The sequence below is a fragment of the Cephus cinctus genome, unplaced genomic scaffold (genome assembly GCF_000341935.2).
Source record: "Cephus cinctus unplaced genomic scaffold, Ccin1 Ccin1_scaffold0160, whole genome shotgun sequence".
NCBI lineage: Eukaryota > Metazoa > Arthropoda > Insecta > Hymenoptera > Cephidae > Cephus > Cephus cinctus.
In genome coordinates, this window is record NW_014332886.1 from 1,510,602 (window position 1) to 1,531,286 (window position 20,685).

A 20,685-nucleotide genomic window follows, 5' to 3' on the forward strand; every position below is an offset into this window, starting at 1 on the left:
ATAAATTATTTCGAACAAGAAATTATATCGATAGGGAAAACAGTGCAATTATTAGTTGCATTCTCGTAAAGTAGAGCCGTTTTGAAAAATAAAAAAAAATAATGAAAGAAAACCTAAAAGCGCAGAAAAATAACAAGAGTAATTGATGCAACATTTCTATACTATGAAGCAATTCTTGCAAGTCTTATTATCCACGTTATCGTTTGCCCAGCCGAATAATTGGTTACGCCAACTTTACGACCTCAACACATGCGTAATGTCACTTGAAGATACCTTGAATTTATGATTTAAGAATATATTTCTCTTCGGAGAATTTTTTTTAATAGGTACAGAAGGTTTTGTTTGACGAGAACAGTTCACACGTCTCTTCTGACGCATTAGAAACCTTTGGGCATTTTTTGTGCATCATCTACTAAACGTTAGTTTAACCAACGAAGATCATAGTTTATCTTATCTAATACCTGAGCTTTTTCTATGAGAGACATTTCACCCATTGACTTTTGTCGAGTCATATTTCTAGGAGAACGGCAAGTTTCAAGTGGACATTCAAAAATTCGAAAGTATATTATACAGTTGGGATTTACGCAAAATTACATCATTAATCATCCGTTCTCGGCTTTTCAATGACACATACAATATATCGTACGAATTAACAATGCGAAAATAAATATTGCTCAAAATGATGTCAAGTTAATGACATCAATTTCCCATGAGCACGATGGATATTATCATTATGCGCCGCTATACGAGGGTTGAAATATAAAATTGAGACTTTTGATTGTACAGAAAGATAAAATTTTGTCGCTATTTCAACTAACGATTAATTAATAATTAATTACAAGTTAGACAATTTCACTTATTGCTCCTCATAAGCTATTAATAATTTCTCATCCGTCGTTTAGCATTTTGAACCTTATCTTGAGCAATAGATACTGTAGTCCTGACAGGCCGAGAAAACCTATAGAAGAAGCTTTAAAATACTTGTGTAGAAAATCGAAATTTATCAAGGAGGATATCCTTGATACCTTTGAAACGAGTCCTGACCGTACACAGCCAACGAAATTCCATGTCTTGTGTAGCAGCGGAAGAACTCCCGGTTTGGGAATTCAGAAGGCCGGGGACCAAACGCCTGATAAAAGTCAGGGAGGAACCGTGAGAGAGTGGGGGGATAGCTAACGCGGTTGGTATATATGCTGGAAGCGAGCAGCAGCATGGTACAGTTCACCACGAGACAAAACGGAAGAGATAAACATAGAGAAAGGTGCAAAATATTGAAATAGAAAACGGTGCAAAACATATAAATATATATTCTAGTGAGAACATTTATAAAAGTCAGTGAAGTGCGATAAGCAATTATTTGTCTTTTTTTTCATTATCTACCTGTGAAACCAGGATAGAGGTTGTATTGCTTTGCGAGGGAAATATCGTGTCGCGTAATTTACAAGTTTCAAAAATGAAGAAGTTCAGTATTGTGGGATTTGAGTTCACAACGGTAGTGGTTGCTGCAGTGCTCTTGATGATCCTATTGCCGGAAACCGTTCACGCCAGACCATCCGGCCATACGAGGTAGAAATTTTTCGTTGCTTCTTTTCATACTTTTTAATTAACATAATACTTAATCACTTGTTGGATGGATATAGATGTGTAATTTAAAAAGATGTGTAATTTCGTTATTAACATTGATGCGGAATCAATTTAAAAAAATTTTGTTTATTATTCATTTAAATCCTTTTCTAATAGACGATTTGACTGTTATGCTATAATGCGATTACTTGTTATTATTACGACTTATAACCACTGCGAATAATTAAAAACTAGCAAGTACATTGTACCGAAGTTCATGTAGTTACATACTTAAATAATTAAATGTAACTTTTCATTCTCGTTATCGTTATATTTTTTTTGAAAAGTGAGCCGCTGGTAATAAATTGCTGTATAATTAGCAACGTGCTTTACGTTCAAGGGGGTAAAATCTCGCTATACGAAACCACATACACATGATACTTTAACCTGACACAACATATCACGGTTTTGTTTCCATTATGAATATTTGTCTAATAAGATGGATATACCCATGAATATCACAAGTTCGTACGAAATGATGCAATAAGCTTGAATTTTCATGTCATTCAAGAACTGCTACGTTTAAAAATTATCTCAAGCTTTTTCAGCTGATTAACTGAGCAATGACTGTAATATGCATATTCTGCAACGGTTGCACAAATTTCCCGTCCTCGTTTAAATAGTTAAAATCACGTTTCTATTCTATACTCATTTCGAGTTCCCAATGTACGTTATTTAACGTGAGAACGCACTAAGCAACCGGTTGATCGTATTCATTAATAATTTAACGGTGAAAGACGTGGTAACATTTTACCGCCAATCCGAATAAATATGCACTTCCAGTTTAGTCATTCAGAAACGTACAAATTGTCAAGTGTTTTAAATGCATGTATATTCATTTATATTCATATACATTATACAAATAGTTCATAATGATAATACAAATTATTGGGTTTAACTATATCTCGTATAATAATCTTTATATTATTCTTTGAATTTCATATTCACATACGTATATTCCTATACATATCACAGTATTTTATGTACCTTACTATAGGAAAATTTGTGTTATATTTCCAGTAGACAAAAACGTGTTTCTGACCAGAGGTTGGCGGAGCTCGAAACCCTTTTGTCACTGTCGAGAATGCGAGGAAAGTTGGTTACGGTTCCGATAGGATTCGGACGCGTGGACCCAGACAGACTGTAAGTATCTATTTTCCCATGACCAAAACAATTATATAAGTTCGAATAGAAATTGAATATAGATAAAAAATAATTGATCGATACCTAGTAACTTCCCAAGCGCAATCGAGTTTTCCAGTGAATAACTACAAAAGGTATAGGTAATATCCGGTAGAATTTTTTTCAAAGTAAATTCCATTATAAAATGACGCGATATAATGAAGATCTATTAAATCACATATCTTCCTATAAATGACCGACTGAACTGTAGTTACTGGATAATCTCATAATAGCTCGATACGGTGATTCGCACAAGCGGAACGATTAGTCTCCGTTTATGTGAATACAGTTCCGTCTCGGTTCCGAAGATATCGTGGGAAAGGGAAATCCGTGATTTACACGTGTCAGGTATATAACGTGAATTTCCATTGTTTCTGACAAATGATGTGCAAATAGAAAAATATTGTATTCTCATTTGTTCCGAACCTTTCAATTTTCTGCTTTGTCAGTTAACTTTTTTTTTTCTGCAGTTTTGATCTATCGGAAATTTTCAAGTTATAGAAATGAAGAAATAGAAAATTCGAAGATTCATAGTCTTGTAGAAGTTTTTGACTTACAAAAGTTCGAGTTATCGAAGTCCGACTGTATAACACTTTTGCCAATGGTCTTTCGTGGAAATCTGCTAGTTGCACATTTCGATGTAAAGACCGAGCATCAAACCCACGTAGAACTATAAACTGTTCTTAATACTGAGCGAATATTTGAACGCTGATTTCATTCTTCGTACCAGCGATTAATTATATTGCCTCGATGTTAGTTAATCCTGTGCGAATATATCAAATGCCACGAACCAGTCATTCGCGTACTCTGTGGTAATGATGTAATAAACACCGACCAAAGTACAGGTTGATGCACCTTCGGAATTTTGTTAAATAATTCGATAGTGATAAGGTGACTAATTAAGAAGGAATTACGATCATAAGTCGATCACATGACTGAAGGTAGTTGCGTCAATTTAACACGTTACTAATACAAAATGACTATATACCTATAGATAGTAGTATCATATCTTTATCATATAATATCATTATTCGGTATTGTGATCACGTAGAGATTACTATGACACATAGCTAAAGAACAATGGTATTCCAAAGCCAAATAAAAATCTGTATTTGATCACAATGCATAATGCCTTAAAGGCATCATTAAAATAATCAATTATCAATTATATCTTTAGTATTATCATTATCGACGGATTTTAGTTTCTTTTTTAATTAGAAGAAATTAACTGGATTAAATTGACTGGTCGAGTGATCCAATACGTTCATAATAAATTAGTATGAAATTCTAATGTATTTAGCTTCATTGTTTTCTATGCAGTCTTTTATGTTCCTTTGGTTCGCCGATGTGAAACTGAACGATTTAAATTTTTTAATAGCAAGAGTCACTTTATAAGAATTACTACACGCGGTAACAAAGAGTATAGCTATTTTTGGAAGAAAGTGTTTTCATCAGGGTCGGCTGGGGGTGAAATAAAGAATTTCAAGGTAACGCAACTTCGGTAATGAAATCAAGAATGGTGAGTGTTAAAGTAAAAGGATGACGCAGACGTATCTACTGATAGAATAAAACATATAGTCGTATCGAGAAATTGCTACGCGCTACGGTAATGGAGTGCCTAACCGTGTTATGAAATTCCCATTTCGTCTTGAAATTTCCATGGTATAAATTTGTGTTCAAAGTCGAAGCAATAGGGAATCGTCTTTTGCGCGATGAAAGTAGCGTTGAAAAATTGGATATGTCATAGACTGTTTTTATAATAAGTGCCTAGATTGTTGCAAATATTTCTATAGACGCGAAAATATATTGCGTGGGTCATTGTAACGGGAGATACAGATAAGAGATAGCGGTGCGCAATCAATGAAAATAATAAATTAGAACAGGCGTAGGTAGTACACATGTGCAAATGATAATAGGGTAGGATACGCAAATAATTGAATTTCGTGAAAAGTTTCCAATACGAGGAAAACAATTAAGTCGGTGATTTGCTCTAAACCGATTCTCCATTCCTGTCACGATTGCTATTAACGTATTGCGAAAATGGGAATGACTAACGCTACGACATTTCTCACTGGGATACAGGATACTGTATGATTTTTTCGATTTTCGAATCTTGACTTTTGACTTATCCCGTCATGAAAAACTCTCAATAACGGATGTACATGTAATTTACGATTGATATGGAATTTGCGAATATGGATAATGCGAATTATTAGCTTTGACTTTATTTCGTGTGTATACTCTCGTTATCTCATTAGAGTGTCTCAAAGAGCATAAGCTTAATGCGTAATATGTCTGTTCATTATTTCTGACCTACTCCAGCCCATTTAGTCATTTTAATTAGTTTTTGGTAATCACCACCACGTGACTAGTTGTTACAATTTAAATATATCATGATCAGTGAAGTGACGTGTATGAACATCATATATTTTTCATGTGACATTTCATGCTGTTTGATTTAGTACTAGGGCCGGTGAAGATTTGGCCTTAAAAAAATTGTATTAACTTTTCATACCAGAATTAATGTATTTTTTACTGACCCTTCAAATTTCAATATCACGAGAATCGTAAGAGAGATATCAAGAATGTTTATAATTTTTGTTTTAATGATCATATTTTAAATGATGTATTTTCATCAATTTTTTTCCTACTTTTCTTGATTGCAGTGGTCGCAGACGACGATCGAATATGGAAAGTGGTTTACAAAAGTTACAACGTATTCTACAAGCAGCTGCACAAGAGTCTAATTCGATTAGCGAGGAAAGCGTGGAGCTACCGTCTTCCTTTTTGGTAAGAGTCCTTTACTGTCATGCGATATTAGAATTTGAAAATTTGGAAAAATTCATGTTAGTCTTACCAACAATTTTGAACATATGCACAATTAAGCATTGGAACGGACGTCAAGTCGTTCGTAGCAAATGCGATAATTTTCATTAAAAATAAAACTTAGTAATCATTCGTCGTACAAATTGATAATTAATTTATCTAAGTACTTTTTGTTTTTATCACAATTCAGGTGCGTAATTATCACGTGTCAAAAGTAACCTTTACTTCAGGACTGGACGATAACGCTATTTTATTTTACAATCACGCAATACATAGTCATGTAGTGGCAATTTGTTTAATTCATTGACGTGCGTAGTAAAACGCAATTCTGCAGATAAAGAGCTCAAATAACTGAAAAAAAGGCACATGCCAAGATAGTTACTGATCTACACGCGATTTATAATATTCGCATGCATGATTTAGTTGTGTAACGTGATGCTAATGATTTTGTAAAAATGTACCAAGATATATATAAGCTATGATAAAGCTAGAAAAAATATCCAGTATGCATGCTATACCGCATAAAATTATCAGTAGTATTTCTGAGGATTCTTGTATACGAATTGGCAAGCAATTTCAATGGACTCATTCATTTTGTACAACCACCATATAGTTATACAGAGTGGTAATCTCTGAGTCAAACACATGACTGACTTACAAATCAATTGACTCTCTTAATGTGTGAATTCACCGAGTTATCAGACGCTGACGTGAGCCTGGGGTCTTCGCACTGTGTGGTCGTCGATTAATTTCTGAAATTCTTGCGTCACAGTCGATATTTCATTTTATGTGAAAAACATTTTTTTTCGTCTCTTCAATTCCTCTCTACATACTCGATTCACTTTGCGACATCGAGTGCAATACTTGTCTGCCTTTAGGTTTCGTTAATCTTGCGACGCCAGCGCTTGCTGGCCGTCGCGGCGATATAGAGGATGTTCAAGGTTCTACGGTATTTAGAGAATGCGATAGTCTAGTTGCGGTAATCACTATAATTACAGTACGTAAGTTTCCCATTGGCAATATACGATTCGCAATCAATCGTCTCGTTGCAATTTATTGAACTGATTCAGATAGAATTAATTATTAATTAAAATTGAGCAATCGGGCAACTAAATATAGGTCGTTTCATTTAATGAGAATGACATTACAGTGAGATATAACCCATTGAAATTTTGAAAGGTTATTTAGGCTTTTTTTCTAATTATCTTTTAAGCTTTCCCGATACGGAGTCAGTCTAATTCTTGGTTTCTTTTGCTTACAGGAGGATTTTGGTCATCAGCACGAGGGCGAAACGGAGGATCAGTTTATATAACTTGGATATCTTAATGGGAATGCAAAAGTCAAAGAAGAGGCCCTCGACCCTCGGAGACTGAACAGTATTAGCGAACCTTCCGCCGTTTGAGTTTGAATTCTTAAGTGAATTTCAAATACGTTATAAATAAGTAAAATATTACAATTATATGAAGAATGCACAGTTTACCGATGGATGGTAATGGATGCGTGAGGTCCACGATGGAGTCTTTATTTATTGTAACTTGCTGTGTTCGATACTTAAGTATTTAAAACGAGACAGTATTCTGAGAGAATATTTGTACATACATATATGTGCAACATACATATATGTATTTTGGTTAAGTAACTTATTTAATTTATTACAATGTATTATTTATTGAATTAGCAAGTAGTTTGAGTTTGTGGGATGCTTATTGTTTCCTATTTACGTCTGATTGAATTTTTTTTACGAATTCATAAACCCAAAACACCCATGTAAATGTCTCTGATAAAAGTTCAATAATAGCTTTCCCTTAAAGAATTTATTTATATTATTTATTTAAAAATTAATAAGTAGGTATACGCTTATTAAAGCTAACGTTGACCTCTGTGAATTGTATTAATCGAATTTGACGTAGTCGTATTATTTATTGCTCTAGGTAGATTTTTATTATTTATTCATCCTTGATTCCATACATTGAATGGTATCATCTTTCATTTGCATGATGGCATGTAAGTTCGATGTCGTTGTTATAATATAATTCTTTTGTTTTCTAATAATCTGCATTAGAGGATTGTGGAAAAAAGTATCGACGAATAAGGTTCTTAAGCGATAAATTATTTATTGACTTTTTTACTGTATATTATTTAATAATTTATTATTCCTAAAACGCTGAGATTTATTCTTCATAATAGGATAACATATTTATTTCCTCAATAGGAAAATGTAAATGAATGTAAATGCAATAAAAAAATATTCCTCTGGATACGAATCTTTTTATTTATTTCATATTGTTCCCATAATTTCATTAATTTCCTAATTAACGATCATAAATTTTCATTGTGTTTTTTGTATTATGATCACATCTATTTTCCTTTACCCAAATTTCGTCCGCCAAATTACTACCCGAAATAGAATTAAATAAACTAAAAATATTTATCAATTCCATTATTCAATTGTTCAATTGTTACCTCATACTGGCTCCAAAGTGGCATTAAACTTTCATTGACGCTGAAAGTATCCTATTTTCCATCTATAACCGAAAACATATTCGTAGATAGAGTCGATAGAGAAACAATGGCGAGTAAGATACGTTCATTAATGAGCATAGAGAATTGGAATCAAACTTTAAAGTATCTTGTATAGTTTTTAAGCAACCTCGTTCAGGCTGTGGGATAAGTGAAAGTAGTCGGAAAAGCAAAGTTCTGATAGGTCAAAATCGTTCGTCATAGAACACTTAGTCAATGAGAAGTCCGATGTCACTTTCGTACGATCCATACGGTTGACAGGCGGCCTTAACGATCCAGATACTGTCACTTGCAAAATGCTCATAGCTGCTAAGATGAACCACGAGGCAGGAGCGTCGATGATACATATAGATGGGGTGTAGCCACTAGCGATCACACTTATGTCCAGATCGCACAGGGTGCAATGACGTCACGTTCAAACCTAACCTAACATGATACCACTACATGCAATAACTCCGCCGTAACATCACTCACAATAGAATCGCGCTATGTTACTATTAAAGACGTTTCGCCTTATGAAGTAATAGAAAGGTGCTGCCCTCTCCGAAATAGTATATTATAGACTTGAATTACGTATTCATGTTCCTCCGCAGAATCGATAATGGTAGAGTTTATTTAATTCCATAATGAACACTCAATTCATTTAAAATAGACGAATATGTACTACTTTGGTACGTTACTTCCAAAAGCAAATATTTGTGCGAACACGCAATATGTATACACGCAATTCATATAAGAATTTAATAAGTATATGTATATGTGTACCTATTAAATAAAATGAAAGGTCGCATAAAATAATTGTTTGTACATTATAAGTCAGTAGACTGCAGTAGAAATATATAGAAGACCATACAAAAATTTTGTCCCAGTGTGTAAAGATCTGTCGCGTTATTTAACTTACAAAGGGATGTCTTATTTTTACCAACAAAATTACTCACGTGCTTCATAAAAATGATTTCATATACATATGTATATTGCATAAGTTTACATGAGCTTTGCTGGATTAAAATACTCGGTAAAATACAATATTAGTACATATTTGGGTTCCCCACCTTCAAGTAGATAGAGTGGGGGCACCAATGTAGGGGAATGAAAAGAAATCGAGGTGTAAGAAAATTTAGACTCCACTGTGATATCATAATAATGTCTCAGCCATAATCCTGAACTTCCCAATCAATTATTAACCCTGCGGCTAGTAGTCGAAAGTTATCCTCGACAGACTAAGTGCTCACAAATTGAAAAAGAAGAAGAAGAGGAAGTAAGTTTAAATAAAGGAAAATCCGTTTCGCTGTTTCTATTCCTTTAACTTCTTTCTTTGCCAGCTAAAGTTGTGATGTGAATTTTACAGGAGCAGCAATATCAAGTGTCAGAGACATAGAAGAAACGATGAGACTCTTAATCGATGTGAAGTCAGCAAAGAGTTTTGTCATGAGCAGCCTTTAACACGAGTTAATCATCATGCTTTTGGAGTACTTAAAACCGATAAGTGATTCTGGGGGAATGGTGGTGAAATTATGAAAACTATGAGGCAATCCAGAATGAAACACGGAAACTGAAAATCAATGTAAGACGTATAATATTATTAAAGTAAAATAATTTAATAAACAATAACGCACCGAAACAAAAAACAACCATTGGGTAGGCAAAGTATTAAAAAAATGCGTATTTTTCAATGTTTTCTTTCTAACAAGTAATGTCTAAAGCATATACTCATTTATCGAAAAATATAATTTTTAGATAATAAAATATATTTTTTAATAGTTTTAATCGATCCATTTGTTGCACACGATGCAGGTTTCGTTCCACAAGGTATATTTGGTGCCAAATCTAGTTCGAAAAAAGGCGATGTGACAATTAAAAGATAAGAAAATCGCGGCAGCGAACGATCAACCGAGTAGAATAGAAAGGGTCTGGTGTCGTCACTGTTAAAATGCGCAGAACCGCTAAGTAGTGGTTATACCTCGTCTATTTGTATTATGGAGGCGGCTAGACGTTATTCGAGATTCGATACATCTCGACGTGACGCGAGGTGATGCCGTATCGAAGTATCGATCCGATGCGATCGCGCAATGGTAGTTTTCGGCAGTAGTGATGTTCTCCGTGGATTTTCAGAAGAATTCGACTTAAAGCTCGTGTAAAATGTGCAAGCGGCAGAATCCGAAAGCGCTCGGGGAACGCCCAAAAGTGCTATTGAGGTTAAGAGGTGCAAGAGACAGTAGGGACACACGTAAACACAATCGTCAGGTCTAGCTGTCGCATTCTCACAGAGATGTCTGTGCCCTGAGCAACAGACTGACGGACGGACGGACGTCTCTGTCAAGTTTCTCCAAATCCTGACAATGCTGCGTGTAATATCATGGGACCGTGCCCGAGCGTCTTCTAGTATTTGAGTGTTAATGCTTTGAGAGTGAGTGATTTCCTGGATAATACGGTGAAATGTTTTCGTCGCCGGCATCGGTAGTGGGCGAGCCGTCAGGCTACGACTTTCAGAAAGAAGAGAACGCCGCCAAGTGGAAGGGAGTGTTTGTCAACTCCCTTCGCAAGGTTCGTTTTTTCCCCCTTATATTCTAATTAGTTAGCTATTTCGTGATGCTTAATGTTAGGTTCATGACCGTAGGGAAAAAGCTCAAGTACTGGTAAATGATTTCAAATCAGCTGGTGTCTTGTGAGTGCATGTATGAATGTATATGGTAGGCAATTTCTTATCGCTCGTCGTCTCCTTCAACGGCAGTTTTTATATTATTAAGATAAATAAAAAAAATTTGAAAATTTGATATTATTCAACTGCCGGAAGATTCCTTCTATAAGCATTCAGTTACTTCGTTTCATTACTTCCTTTTCTTGAGAGATTCTACTATGTACAAATGTGATATATGTATATGTTATATTTTGTAAACAGGTTTTGGAACAAGTGCACCCTAGTCTACAAGCTCGACAAGATGCCTTGGACTATGTGGAAAGCCTAATTTTAAGAATGTTGGGTATGCTCTGTGGACATCCTCCACCTCATACTCCCCAAGATGTAGAGGAACGTGTAAGACGCACATTTCCTACTCCTATCGATAGGTGGGCTCTCAGGGATGCGAGAGATGCCTTAGAAAAAGGAAAAAAGAAGTCACCATTAGTACTTCCTGTTGATAAGATCCACCAGCTTTTACAAAAAGTATGTATAATAATTGTGAGAAGATGGAAAACATTTTTAAAAGTAGTTATATCTATTATCTGTATAACAACCAACAAACTACAAATTATATAGAAATTGCACTAAGATAGATATTCGCAGGTATAATATGTTGCCATGTATTTGTGTTCTTTGGCAATTGAAACATGAAAAGAAGTCATTTTTGCACGTTGATTGTTAACTTGTTCAAGCCATGGATTATACTTTTATTTCATAAAGTGATGAGTGTCATGAGTCATACATATTATGTTTTTTCCTGGGTCCTTCTGACGAAATGCTATTTTTATTGGGGACAAATTTTTATTTCTTTACAGGAGGTATTGCAGCACAAAATTGACTCCCAAGTCAGTCTATTTGTTGTGGGTGTACTGGAATATATTTCTGCTGATATTTTAAAGGTTCGTGAAATGATTAGCATTACAGTTAACAAGATATACTCCATTTTATTACTTGAATGACATAGAGTGTACTTCAAAATACTTTGCATGGCACTTAAAAATATGATTATTGACTGCATTTGTTTATTGAAATTCTTTTCCAGCTAGCTGGAAACTATGTCAAGAATATACGTCATGTGGAGATTTCCTGTGAAGATATAAGAGTTGCGATGTATGCAGACATGGTAACATATCATTTTCAGAAAACTTGAAGCCTGTACTGTGTCTATGTCGCGCACATACTAATTGACGTACACAGTGTCTAACATTGAGTGCCAATGGCACTGTAAGACTGATTCCAATAGTCTTTAGTCATAGAAAAGTTGAATCGTGTAATTAACAAGTACAAATAGCTTCACGTTATTCATAATCAAATACAAGACAATCAATGGAATTTAAAACTATTTTTGAATATTGTCAAATGATAAATCTTGAAATATCAAAGTATCAAAGTTTCAATAAAAAAATTGAAAGACAAATTTAACTCCATGCGAATCAGTCTTGCAAATTAGATTCTTTAAGAATAATTGTATAGCTTTCGAAGCTTTATATAGAAATAGGGTAACCCAATGATTTATTGTTTGACCTAAAGGCAGTTGTGAAATTAAAACACTTTGCTAGTACTAGATGGTCTCCATTGATATTTATTATACATATACAGTCCTCCAGCCATGACTATGCATACACTTTCATTAATAATTATTTAGGTAAGAGACAACCACTACTAGCAACAGATGCATTACTTAATTTCGAAAAATGCCGAATGGCTATGCTAGACTAGTCACAGAGTAATTGTGGCTGCATATGTTCTCTGCTTGGTTACATGCTTTCCACTAACTAATAACAACATCAACCATGTTCGTTCTTCGCTCACGCTGTTCTAGGTGGTACGTACCTATGAACCCCCAGTAGAAATTTATTAGATCACAGATGATATTCGATGTATGTAATACTTTTTACTCTACTTCTGACGCTAGAAATCTTTTTGGTGTGTAAAGTATGACATACGTGAGACATCTACCTAGAGAATGGGATCCGTGAATTTACGTAATTGATGTTCACAATGATAAAAAATTTAGAAGAGCAGATTGCACTGTTACTTTTTTAACGAAGTTTTTCTATTCCATATGAATGAGAAATTTTTTTGTTAACAGCTAATTAAGCCACAAACACGGTGTATGGATTTTGTGCATTCGATGGATGTCGTTTTTAGAATGCTAATGCTATCTGTTGTAATCTTTGTAATTGCTAGACAGGTGACACTTTGTGCATTTTCTTATTTAGTGGCTAACTGTCAGCTGTATGTACAATCTACTGGGGTTCTTTGTGTCTTAAAAATCACAAAACTCATTATTTACCAAAGATTTCGCAACGATCGTAATTGAAGATTGACTTAGAATCATTAACAAATTTTATTTAATTATAATCATATATGTCTAGGATTTTTCAAATTACTGTAGTTTGCATAAATTTAATTTCACACCTTGACCTATCATGAACATTAACTCCCTTACATTATACAGTTCTTTATGTATTAACAATGTGTTGTTATCACTAGAAATATTTCATAGTCATACGTCAGTTACTCGTGATACACCATAATCGCATGTGTCGATCATTACGACTATTAGCGTCAACCTAATATAATACGTGATACTAATTTTTTTTAACTCACTGTAAGCACTCTTCTTAACTGTCGAGCACTGCTTTTTAACAGTAAGATAACGATAGAAATTATGGATACACTAAGTTTTTCGGATTGCAAAAAGATCCTATATTATTTTTCCACAATCAATAAGTCGTGCATCAGTTAGAAAGAAAATGTATATCGCTGTAACTTATCAAATACTTTAACTTAAATGAACGATACAAGTATCTGTAATATTAACGTGCTTTGATTCTTCGAGTTTGTTCATCAGTGGTATATATTTAAGAGCTATTTGAGCGTGGCTAGTATAGTATCTAATTCATTGACAGGTTCTGATGGACATGTTTTACCAAGATGACTGTACGGAAGGTCCACAAAGTGGCTTAGGTGCCGTGGTATCCTTAACGTATGAAGAGTCTGTTCGAGATCTCATACACGATGAACGTCATTATTTACGCGATCTCCATATGATCATTAAGGTATATCGAATCGTCGAATCTATCGTTTGGTAATTTTATAATTAATCAATTTGCGTAACGCGAGTGTCCACGAATCCATTCTGTTTGTCTAATGCAGGTGTTTCGAGAAGAAATTGCTAAATTGGCGCAAGATCGGGGCGAGCTCGAAACACTTTTTAGTAACATTATGGACATATACGAGGTCACTGTAACATTACTTGGAAGTTTAGAAGATATAATGGAGATCACGGAAGAAAAACAAACTCCCACGGTTGGCTCTTGCTTCGAAGAGCTAGCTGAAGCGGCAGAATTCGACGTGTATATAAAGTATGATCCTTGCGCGGCTTTTGAATTCAATTTTTAGTCTATTTAATACCTTGTTTCAGCTTCTTTGTAATCTCTGTGCATTACGTTTTTACTATAGATATGCAAGGGACATGAATAGTCCAGGTAGCCGAGATGTTTTGACGAGGTTATTATCGAGGTCGGAAGCCAATGCGGCGTTACGAGCTGCTGGACATGGTTTTAAAGAAGCTGTCAAATACTATTTGCCAAAACTCTTGATGCAACCAGTGTGGCACTGCTTTTTGTACTTCGATTACATTAAGGTATAGTAACGTTACGCTTTAGCACTTTTCAGCACTTGTGTCTACTTCAAAATCATAAAAGATCTGTACAAAGAACTGTACTCTGATATGATGCACATGCGCTTTGTGTATTTATTATATTCTACGTGTTTTCATTGTACAATTTTCTAGTGATAAGACTTTTTTAAATATTTTGTGACACTTCGGATTTCAACTTTTTAATGTTCGTCTTTAGAAATGCCGAATTCTGATAGATGCATTGATCATAGACAGCGGTGAGCTCTAAACATTGTTGGTGTGACATTCAAAATTTTTTAGTTTAAAAAAAAATAACCTCGTACGAGACGATATTATGAAGAGAATTCTTGTGTCCGTTATCAGTATATTGTTACTGATATGTATAGCATACGTAGCAAAGCGTGTATTTTCGAGCGCCCTTGTAATACTTATGCTACTGACCCTGTATTTCACATATGATGCATACCGATCTTACAGAGTTACCAGATTTCCGTCATAACTGCAGGTTACACTATATTGCCCACACAGTCTTATATATCTGATCATCTTATCTTTATTTTGTATTCCGAATAAATAGAGAGAATGTTCCATTTCTCGTTTTAGGTATTACACAAACGAACACCGAACACGGATGATGGCGAGACGTTGGAACAAGTACAAGGTCTTTTGCGACCATTGCAAATGGAATTGTTACAATCTGTCGCAAGCCTTCCAAAGAAGGACACTGGTCTGCGTATGCAAAGTCGTGCACGAAGGCAAGCAGCATTAGAAAAGACCAGCGAGTTGCAGAAAACTGTGGACGGTTGGGACCAGAGAGATATCGGACAATGTTGTAACGAATTTATCAGGGGTACGTATAATTAGAAAACTTATGAGAGTCTAGTTACTTACGATAAATCTCTTAGTTCCCAAATTGAGCTAATCTCTAGATTACTTATAAATATTTTGTCCGCAGAGGATATGCTAGGAAAAGTAGGCAGCAATGGAAGAAGATTAACGGAGAGAAAAGCTTTGTTATTCGATGGTTTATTAGTGCTGTGTAAACCTAGTGGTGGCAAAAGAGTCAGTGTTAGTGTTGCAGCTGTTGCTGTTGGAAGTAGTCATACAGCTCATCAAGGTGAGCTTCGTTTGAAAGAACGATTTTTCATTAGGAAAGTGGATATCATTGACAGAGAAGACACAGATGGTAAGTTTCCGTAGTAATCATTTTTCGGTGAATTTTTATTGTATTCGCTACATGGAATGTTTGAGGAATTAATATGCATATGTTTCTGCGTTTTATCCTTACAGAACTGAAAAATGCTTTCGAAATCGCGCCAAGGGACCATCCCAACGTTACTCTTGTCGCTAAATCCGTCGAGGACAAGAACAGTTGGATGGCTGATCTCGTAATGTTGAATACTAAGAGTATGCTAGAGAGAACATTAGACAGTATACTCTTGGATGAAGAAAGAAAACATCCTCTGAGATTACCCCCGCCAAACTTGTACAAATTTGCGGAACAAGACAGCTTGGAAAATGTGGTTTTGGAAGCCAGAGAAAATGGGGGTGTGCCATTGATCAAAGGTGCAACCCTGGTCAAACTTGTTGAGAGGTTGACCTATCACATATACGCCGATCCGGCTTTCGTTCGAACATTCCTTACTACTTATAGGTATGTGCGTAGCATCATTCCAAAATGAAGCGAACGGTTTAGGCATGATTCAAATACGATCAGAAGATAATTTATATTTTATTAATTTGTAGGAGTTTTTGCTCGCCACAAGAACTTCTGACGTTACTGATCGAAAGGTTTGATATACCAGATCCTTCGTTAGTTTATGGCGAAGAAGAAAAGCCAACTGGTTGTAAAGCAACTGCGAGAGAAGACTGGAAGAGATATAGAAAGGAGTATTGTCAACCTGTGCAGTTTCGAGTTCTCAACGTCTTACGACATTGGGTATGTTTAATGACTATGGTTGTTGCATTCTTTAATGTCATTGTTAGTTGTTGAGATCTGCCATACGGTATAAGGTTTTATATTTTAATATAAATGATTGTTGATTTGTTAGGTCGATCACCATTTTTATGATTTCGAGCGGGATAGAAACCTCTTGGAAAGACTACAGTTGTTCCTAGATACTGTAAGCGGTAAATCAATGAGAAAATGGGTCGACTCGGTAATAAAAATCGTGCAGCGAAAGTGCGAACCTTCGGAACAGCGACCCATCACTTTCAGTTTTGAACGATCTCCGCCTCCTATCGAGTGGCATCTTAAAGTTCCTGAAGAAGAATGGGGAATACTTACGGTAGGATTAAAATAATAATTAATTTATGGACATTCATTACTGCGCATAAATATTTTTCATCACGTCTTGAGTCGATTGACATTTAAAATATTTTTGTAGTTACATCCCATCGAACTAGCAAGACAACTAACTTTGCTAGAATTCGAACTGTACAGAACAGTAAAGCCTTCCGAATTGGTGGGATCAGTCTGGACCAAAAAAGACAAGGAACAGACGTCTCCAAATTTACTGAAAATGATCAAGCATACGACTAACGTAAGACTTTAGAAATATACCTGAAGAGTCACAGTGTAGTCTTTTGACGAAATAATTAATGAAAATGTTTAATAACAGTTTACAAGGTGGCTTGAGAAAACTATAGTAGAAGCTGAGAATCTTGAAGAGAGAGTTGCAATAGTTTCTCGTGCAATTGAGGTAATGATGGTGCTGCAGGATCTCAATAATTTCAATGGTGTTCTGGCCATTGTTAGTGCCATGGGATCTGCTTCCGTATTTAGGTTAAAATTTACGTTCCAGGTAAGATGCATCAATATTCTGTCTTTTTTAAAAACAGTTTATTGTATATTTATATTTAAATGTGATAATCTTTTATCCAGCAAATACCTGCACGACTAGAAAAAGCTCTCGAAGAGGCTCGCGAATTAAACAACGACCATTTTCGAAAATATCAAGAAAAATTACGGTCTATCAATCCACCCTGCGTACCCTTTTTTGGTATACAATTTCAATGCTTAAAATATTTCTAAAAATGATGTCCCTTGTGATTAGCACAATTTTTTGTCATTGTCATAATTTCTGCTAGGCATGTACCTGACCAATATACTACACATCGAGGAAGGAAATCCAGATTATTTACCAGGAAGTCCGGAACTTATAAACTTCAGTAAACGGCGAAAAGTAGCTGAGATTACTGGGGAGATTCAACAATACCAAAACCAGCCTTATTGTCTTTCTGTTGAGCCGAGAATAAGACATTTTATTGAAAACCTCTGTCCATTCGACGTTAACATGAAAGACGCTGACATCAGTAATTACCTGTACAATAAAAGTTTAGAAGTGGAACCTAGAGGGTCCAGACAACCTCAGAGAGTCGTAAGTCTCCGCATTGCTGTTAATGCTGTTCGGAAGCGTCTGCTCATAATTATTCATCAATATTATCTAAAATAGCCTCGGAAGTGGCCAGACTTGAACTTAAAATCGCCAGGCATAAAAGCCAGGAGTTTAAGTGGCAAGTTGCCAGCGCCTCTACAAGCAGTAGCTTCCAGTGTCCGATTGCACGATCCCGCTCCGGAAGCACCGCCGCCTCCAGAACTACCAGAAACTCCGCCACACACCTCGCAAATAATGGCCCCTCATACAGGGGACCATAGCGTTTTTGCTCCGGTTTTGTTAGGAGGTATGCACCCATGCTAATTAACCCACATATTTTTATCAACGTGACGATCGTTCGTTGATATACTTTTTTTTTACCAACTTCGTTAGGAACAGGTCCACCACCAGGTTCGCCTGGTCCTTTAAGCATGTCTGGCCTCTCTATCGGTTCACCAGGAAGCAGTCCTCAGTTAGGATCACCTGGACATCTTCCTCCTCCACATCATCAACCGCAAACCACACACTTCGGTTTCAATTCAGGGACCATTGGCGTAATGGGTGCATTAACAGGACTTTCGTCCAGTGGGAGTCCTGGAGCGCCTATGCCTCCGCCACCTTCACCTAGCCACATACCTGCTAGCCAACCCCCACCGCCCTTGCCACCCAGATCTCATCGAAGGCGGGAGAGTTCCGTTAGCGAGTCGCCGCAGCAGGTATATAAAAGTGTTACTAAGTATTCTTATGCTTGCCGTGTATGATAAGCTAACAAAATTTATGAAATTTGTTGGAAAAACATGGTTAGGCTCGACAAGCTCCAAACGCACCTATGCTTCCTCCACGGGAAGGAACATCCCCGCCACCGTTACCACCACGAAGAGATTTACCTCCAGCCACGCTACCGCCACGACTTCCTTCTGCCTTAAATCCAAGTAGTTCAGCATTATTGGCAAGGCGAAATTCCACTTTGGAGGGCTCTTGTCCCACTCCTGCTCATCCACGACGACACATGTCTTTCAATGGACCCAGTCCTACCAAGCTTCCACTTACTCAGCCGAATGGTGAGTTTTTACAATAATCTTTTTGTTCATTATTTCCACATAAAATTCACTCTACTTGTAGCACCATCTTATGTGGCTACTTATCATACACACTATTTAACCTCTTAGGCATTATGCGTCACTATAGTGGCTTTCGCGGATGCGAAAAAATTATAATTTAATCATCAAACACTTCACTCCAATGTACTCGTGTAAAGAATAGCATTATCCGTCACACATTGCAGTGCCGTATCATTTACACGTAATTCGCGTTGAACTCTGCCGTACAGAGAAACAGCCCCGCGCAAAATTCAGCCTTGCCTAAGAGGTTAACAACACGATAAAAACCAATGAACATAACATTTAACTTTGGAGCAAGAGAAATTTTAAGACGCATAATTATAAAATTTAATACATATAAGATTTGCTTACTCACACCTTACTTTGAAAGTTTGTACTCTATAGATTGAGTATCTTAAGTTTGTAGGTTTTTAGTATCATTTTTAGCTTTCTTATTTCGCTCAATTAAATTCGTATAAATCGCTACACACTTAATTACAGCTACGAAATACATCTCTATCACTGAAGCACTCATAATGTAGCTATTCGGGGAATTGCGGCTAATATGTTTTCGTAAAAAATTTATATTTCAGGATCGGTAACACCAAGGTTACCGCCAAAACCGCTGCCAGGACGTCCACCAACGACCATGTTTAATTTCGGTGCCCCATCTGGGCCCAGTTAAATCCTCCTTTCCTTGTTCCTTGCCCTTACCCACATAAACGTGAAGGGTTCATGGTGGTTTACTCATAACGATAAACGTGACTGATACGAAACTAATGCATATGGCTTCAAAGAATTACAATAACGTAAAATATATAGCAAGCTCCTTTTATGATAATGAAATAGCATTTTAGAAATGTTCAGCACAGTTGTTCATGTACTTTATACATTGTCTATTGATCTTTTTTTGCAACAAAACTTTTTGTCCTTTTCAAAATACTTATTTCGTTTGTTATGTCATGTCTTCAAGGTAAGGCATTTTTACAGTGACTTTCATAGTGATTGAAGATATGTCTTTACATTAATTCTATTACCTACACTAATTAACTTCAGTTAGATAATTAGGTAAGTGAAAGAATATAGAGTGTGATGCAGTCACGGACAGTTTCTGGTAGTCACAGTAGAAACGTCTTAGGTCAAATTCATTTCATTTTTGTGGACTGCTCGATACGAGGAACTATCATCTTAACTAACTAAAATATACTTGTTTTCAGTTTTGTCTTACACAATTTTATATTCGGTATCGTGTGATGTCTTGATAAAGTTGTAAAGTGTCTTTCATGTAGTGACTAGTCTTCGTTGCTGTAAAATTATGTTTTTCTCGGTGATTTAACTTGTGGGTAAACTGCATTTGATCCCTGTACCCTGCGACCCGCCTATCCCATTTCATCCCTGTCTGTCCCCCAACACAACTGTGATACACTTTGAACGTGGGTATGTATGTTATGTAACTAGACGTTTAGAATTTAAAATGAAAAATCAGACGCAAGAAAATGCAGAATCGAGCGAACCATAGGCCAATACACCTATCTAAGTATAAATAAATATAAATGGAATCAATAGCGAAAAACGATTGAATATGTACATGTATATTATTATAAATATATTCTACCGATAGTTATTGTAATAATGTCGGACGCAAGTAAGACAGAAAAGTGAAATTATAAAATCGTGTAAAATAAAGAGTATATTGTGTAGTACTACGATTGTTCTTTCTCAACTTTT

The 20,685-nt window shown here is 35.8% G+C and overlaps 2 protein-coding genes across 5 annotated transcripts; both read left to right on the forward strand.

Annotated features, from left to right (window-relative positions):
* Positions 1-1,230: 1,230 nt before the first annotated feature.
* On the forward strand, positions 1,231-7,889 carry LOC107263831. 3 transcript variants are annotated; one of them, XM_015731463.2, is made up of 4 exons: positions 1,231-1,566; positions 2,644-2,766; positions 5,472-5,595; positions 6,893-7,889. In XM_015731463.2, exons 1-4 carry the CDS (start codon positions 1,454-1,456, stop codon positions 6,941-6,943), a joined length of 411 nt encoding a protein of 136 aa, XP_015586949.1. In that variant the 5' UTR covers positions 1,231-1,453; the 3' UTR covers positions 6,944-7,889. The 3 variants fall into 3 exon arrangements, with proteins under 3 accessions (XP_015586949.1, XP_015586950.1, XP_024936718.1); XM_015731464.2 differs by having other exon boundaries at positions 2,647-2,766; XM_025080950.1 differs by lacking the exon at positions 2,644-2,766.
* A 2,288-nt stretch (positions 7,890-10,177) lies between these two features.
* On the forward strand, positions 10,178-20,660 carry LOC107263630 (protein son of sevenless). Of its 2 annotated transcripts, XM_015731037.2 has the most exons (20): positions 10,178-10,695; positions 11,051-11,314; positions 11,647-11,730; positions 11,874-11,954; positions 13,747-13,896; positions 13,994-14,202; positions 14,300-14,483; positions 15,084-15,330; positions 15,436-15,666; positions 15,771-16,134; positions 16,227-16,419; positions 16,532-16,768; positions 16,868-17,023; positions 17,102-17,284; positions 17,365-17,482; positions 17,571-17,860; positions 17,936-18,164; positions 18,251-18,573; positions 18,663-18,918; positions 19,551-20,660. In XM_015731037.2, exons 1-20 carry the CDS (start codon positions 10,588-10,590, stop codon positions 19,640-19,642), a joined length of 3,999 nt encoding a protein of 1,332 aa, XP_015586523.1. In that variant the 5' UTR covers positions 10,178-10,587; the 3' UTR covers positions 19,643-20,660. The 2 variants fall into 2 exon arrangements, with proteins under 2 accessions (XP_015586523.1, XP_024936708.1); XM_025080940.1 differs by lacking the exons at positions 10,178-10,695; positions 11,051-11,314 and having other exon boundaries at positions 11,709-11,730; positions 11,878-11,954.
* Positions 20,661-20,685: the final 25 nt, after the last annotated feature.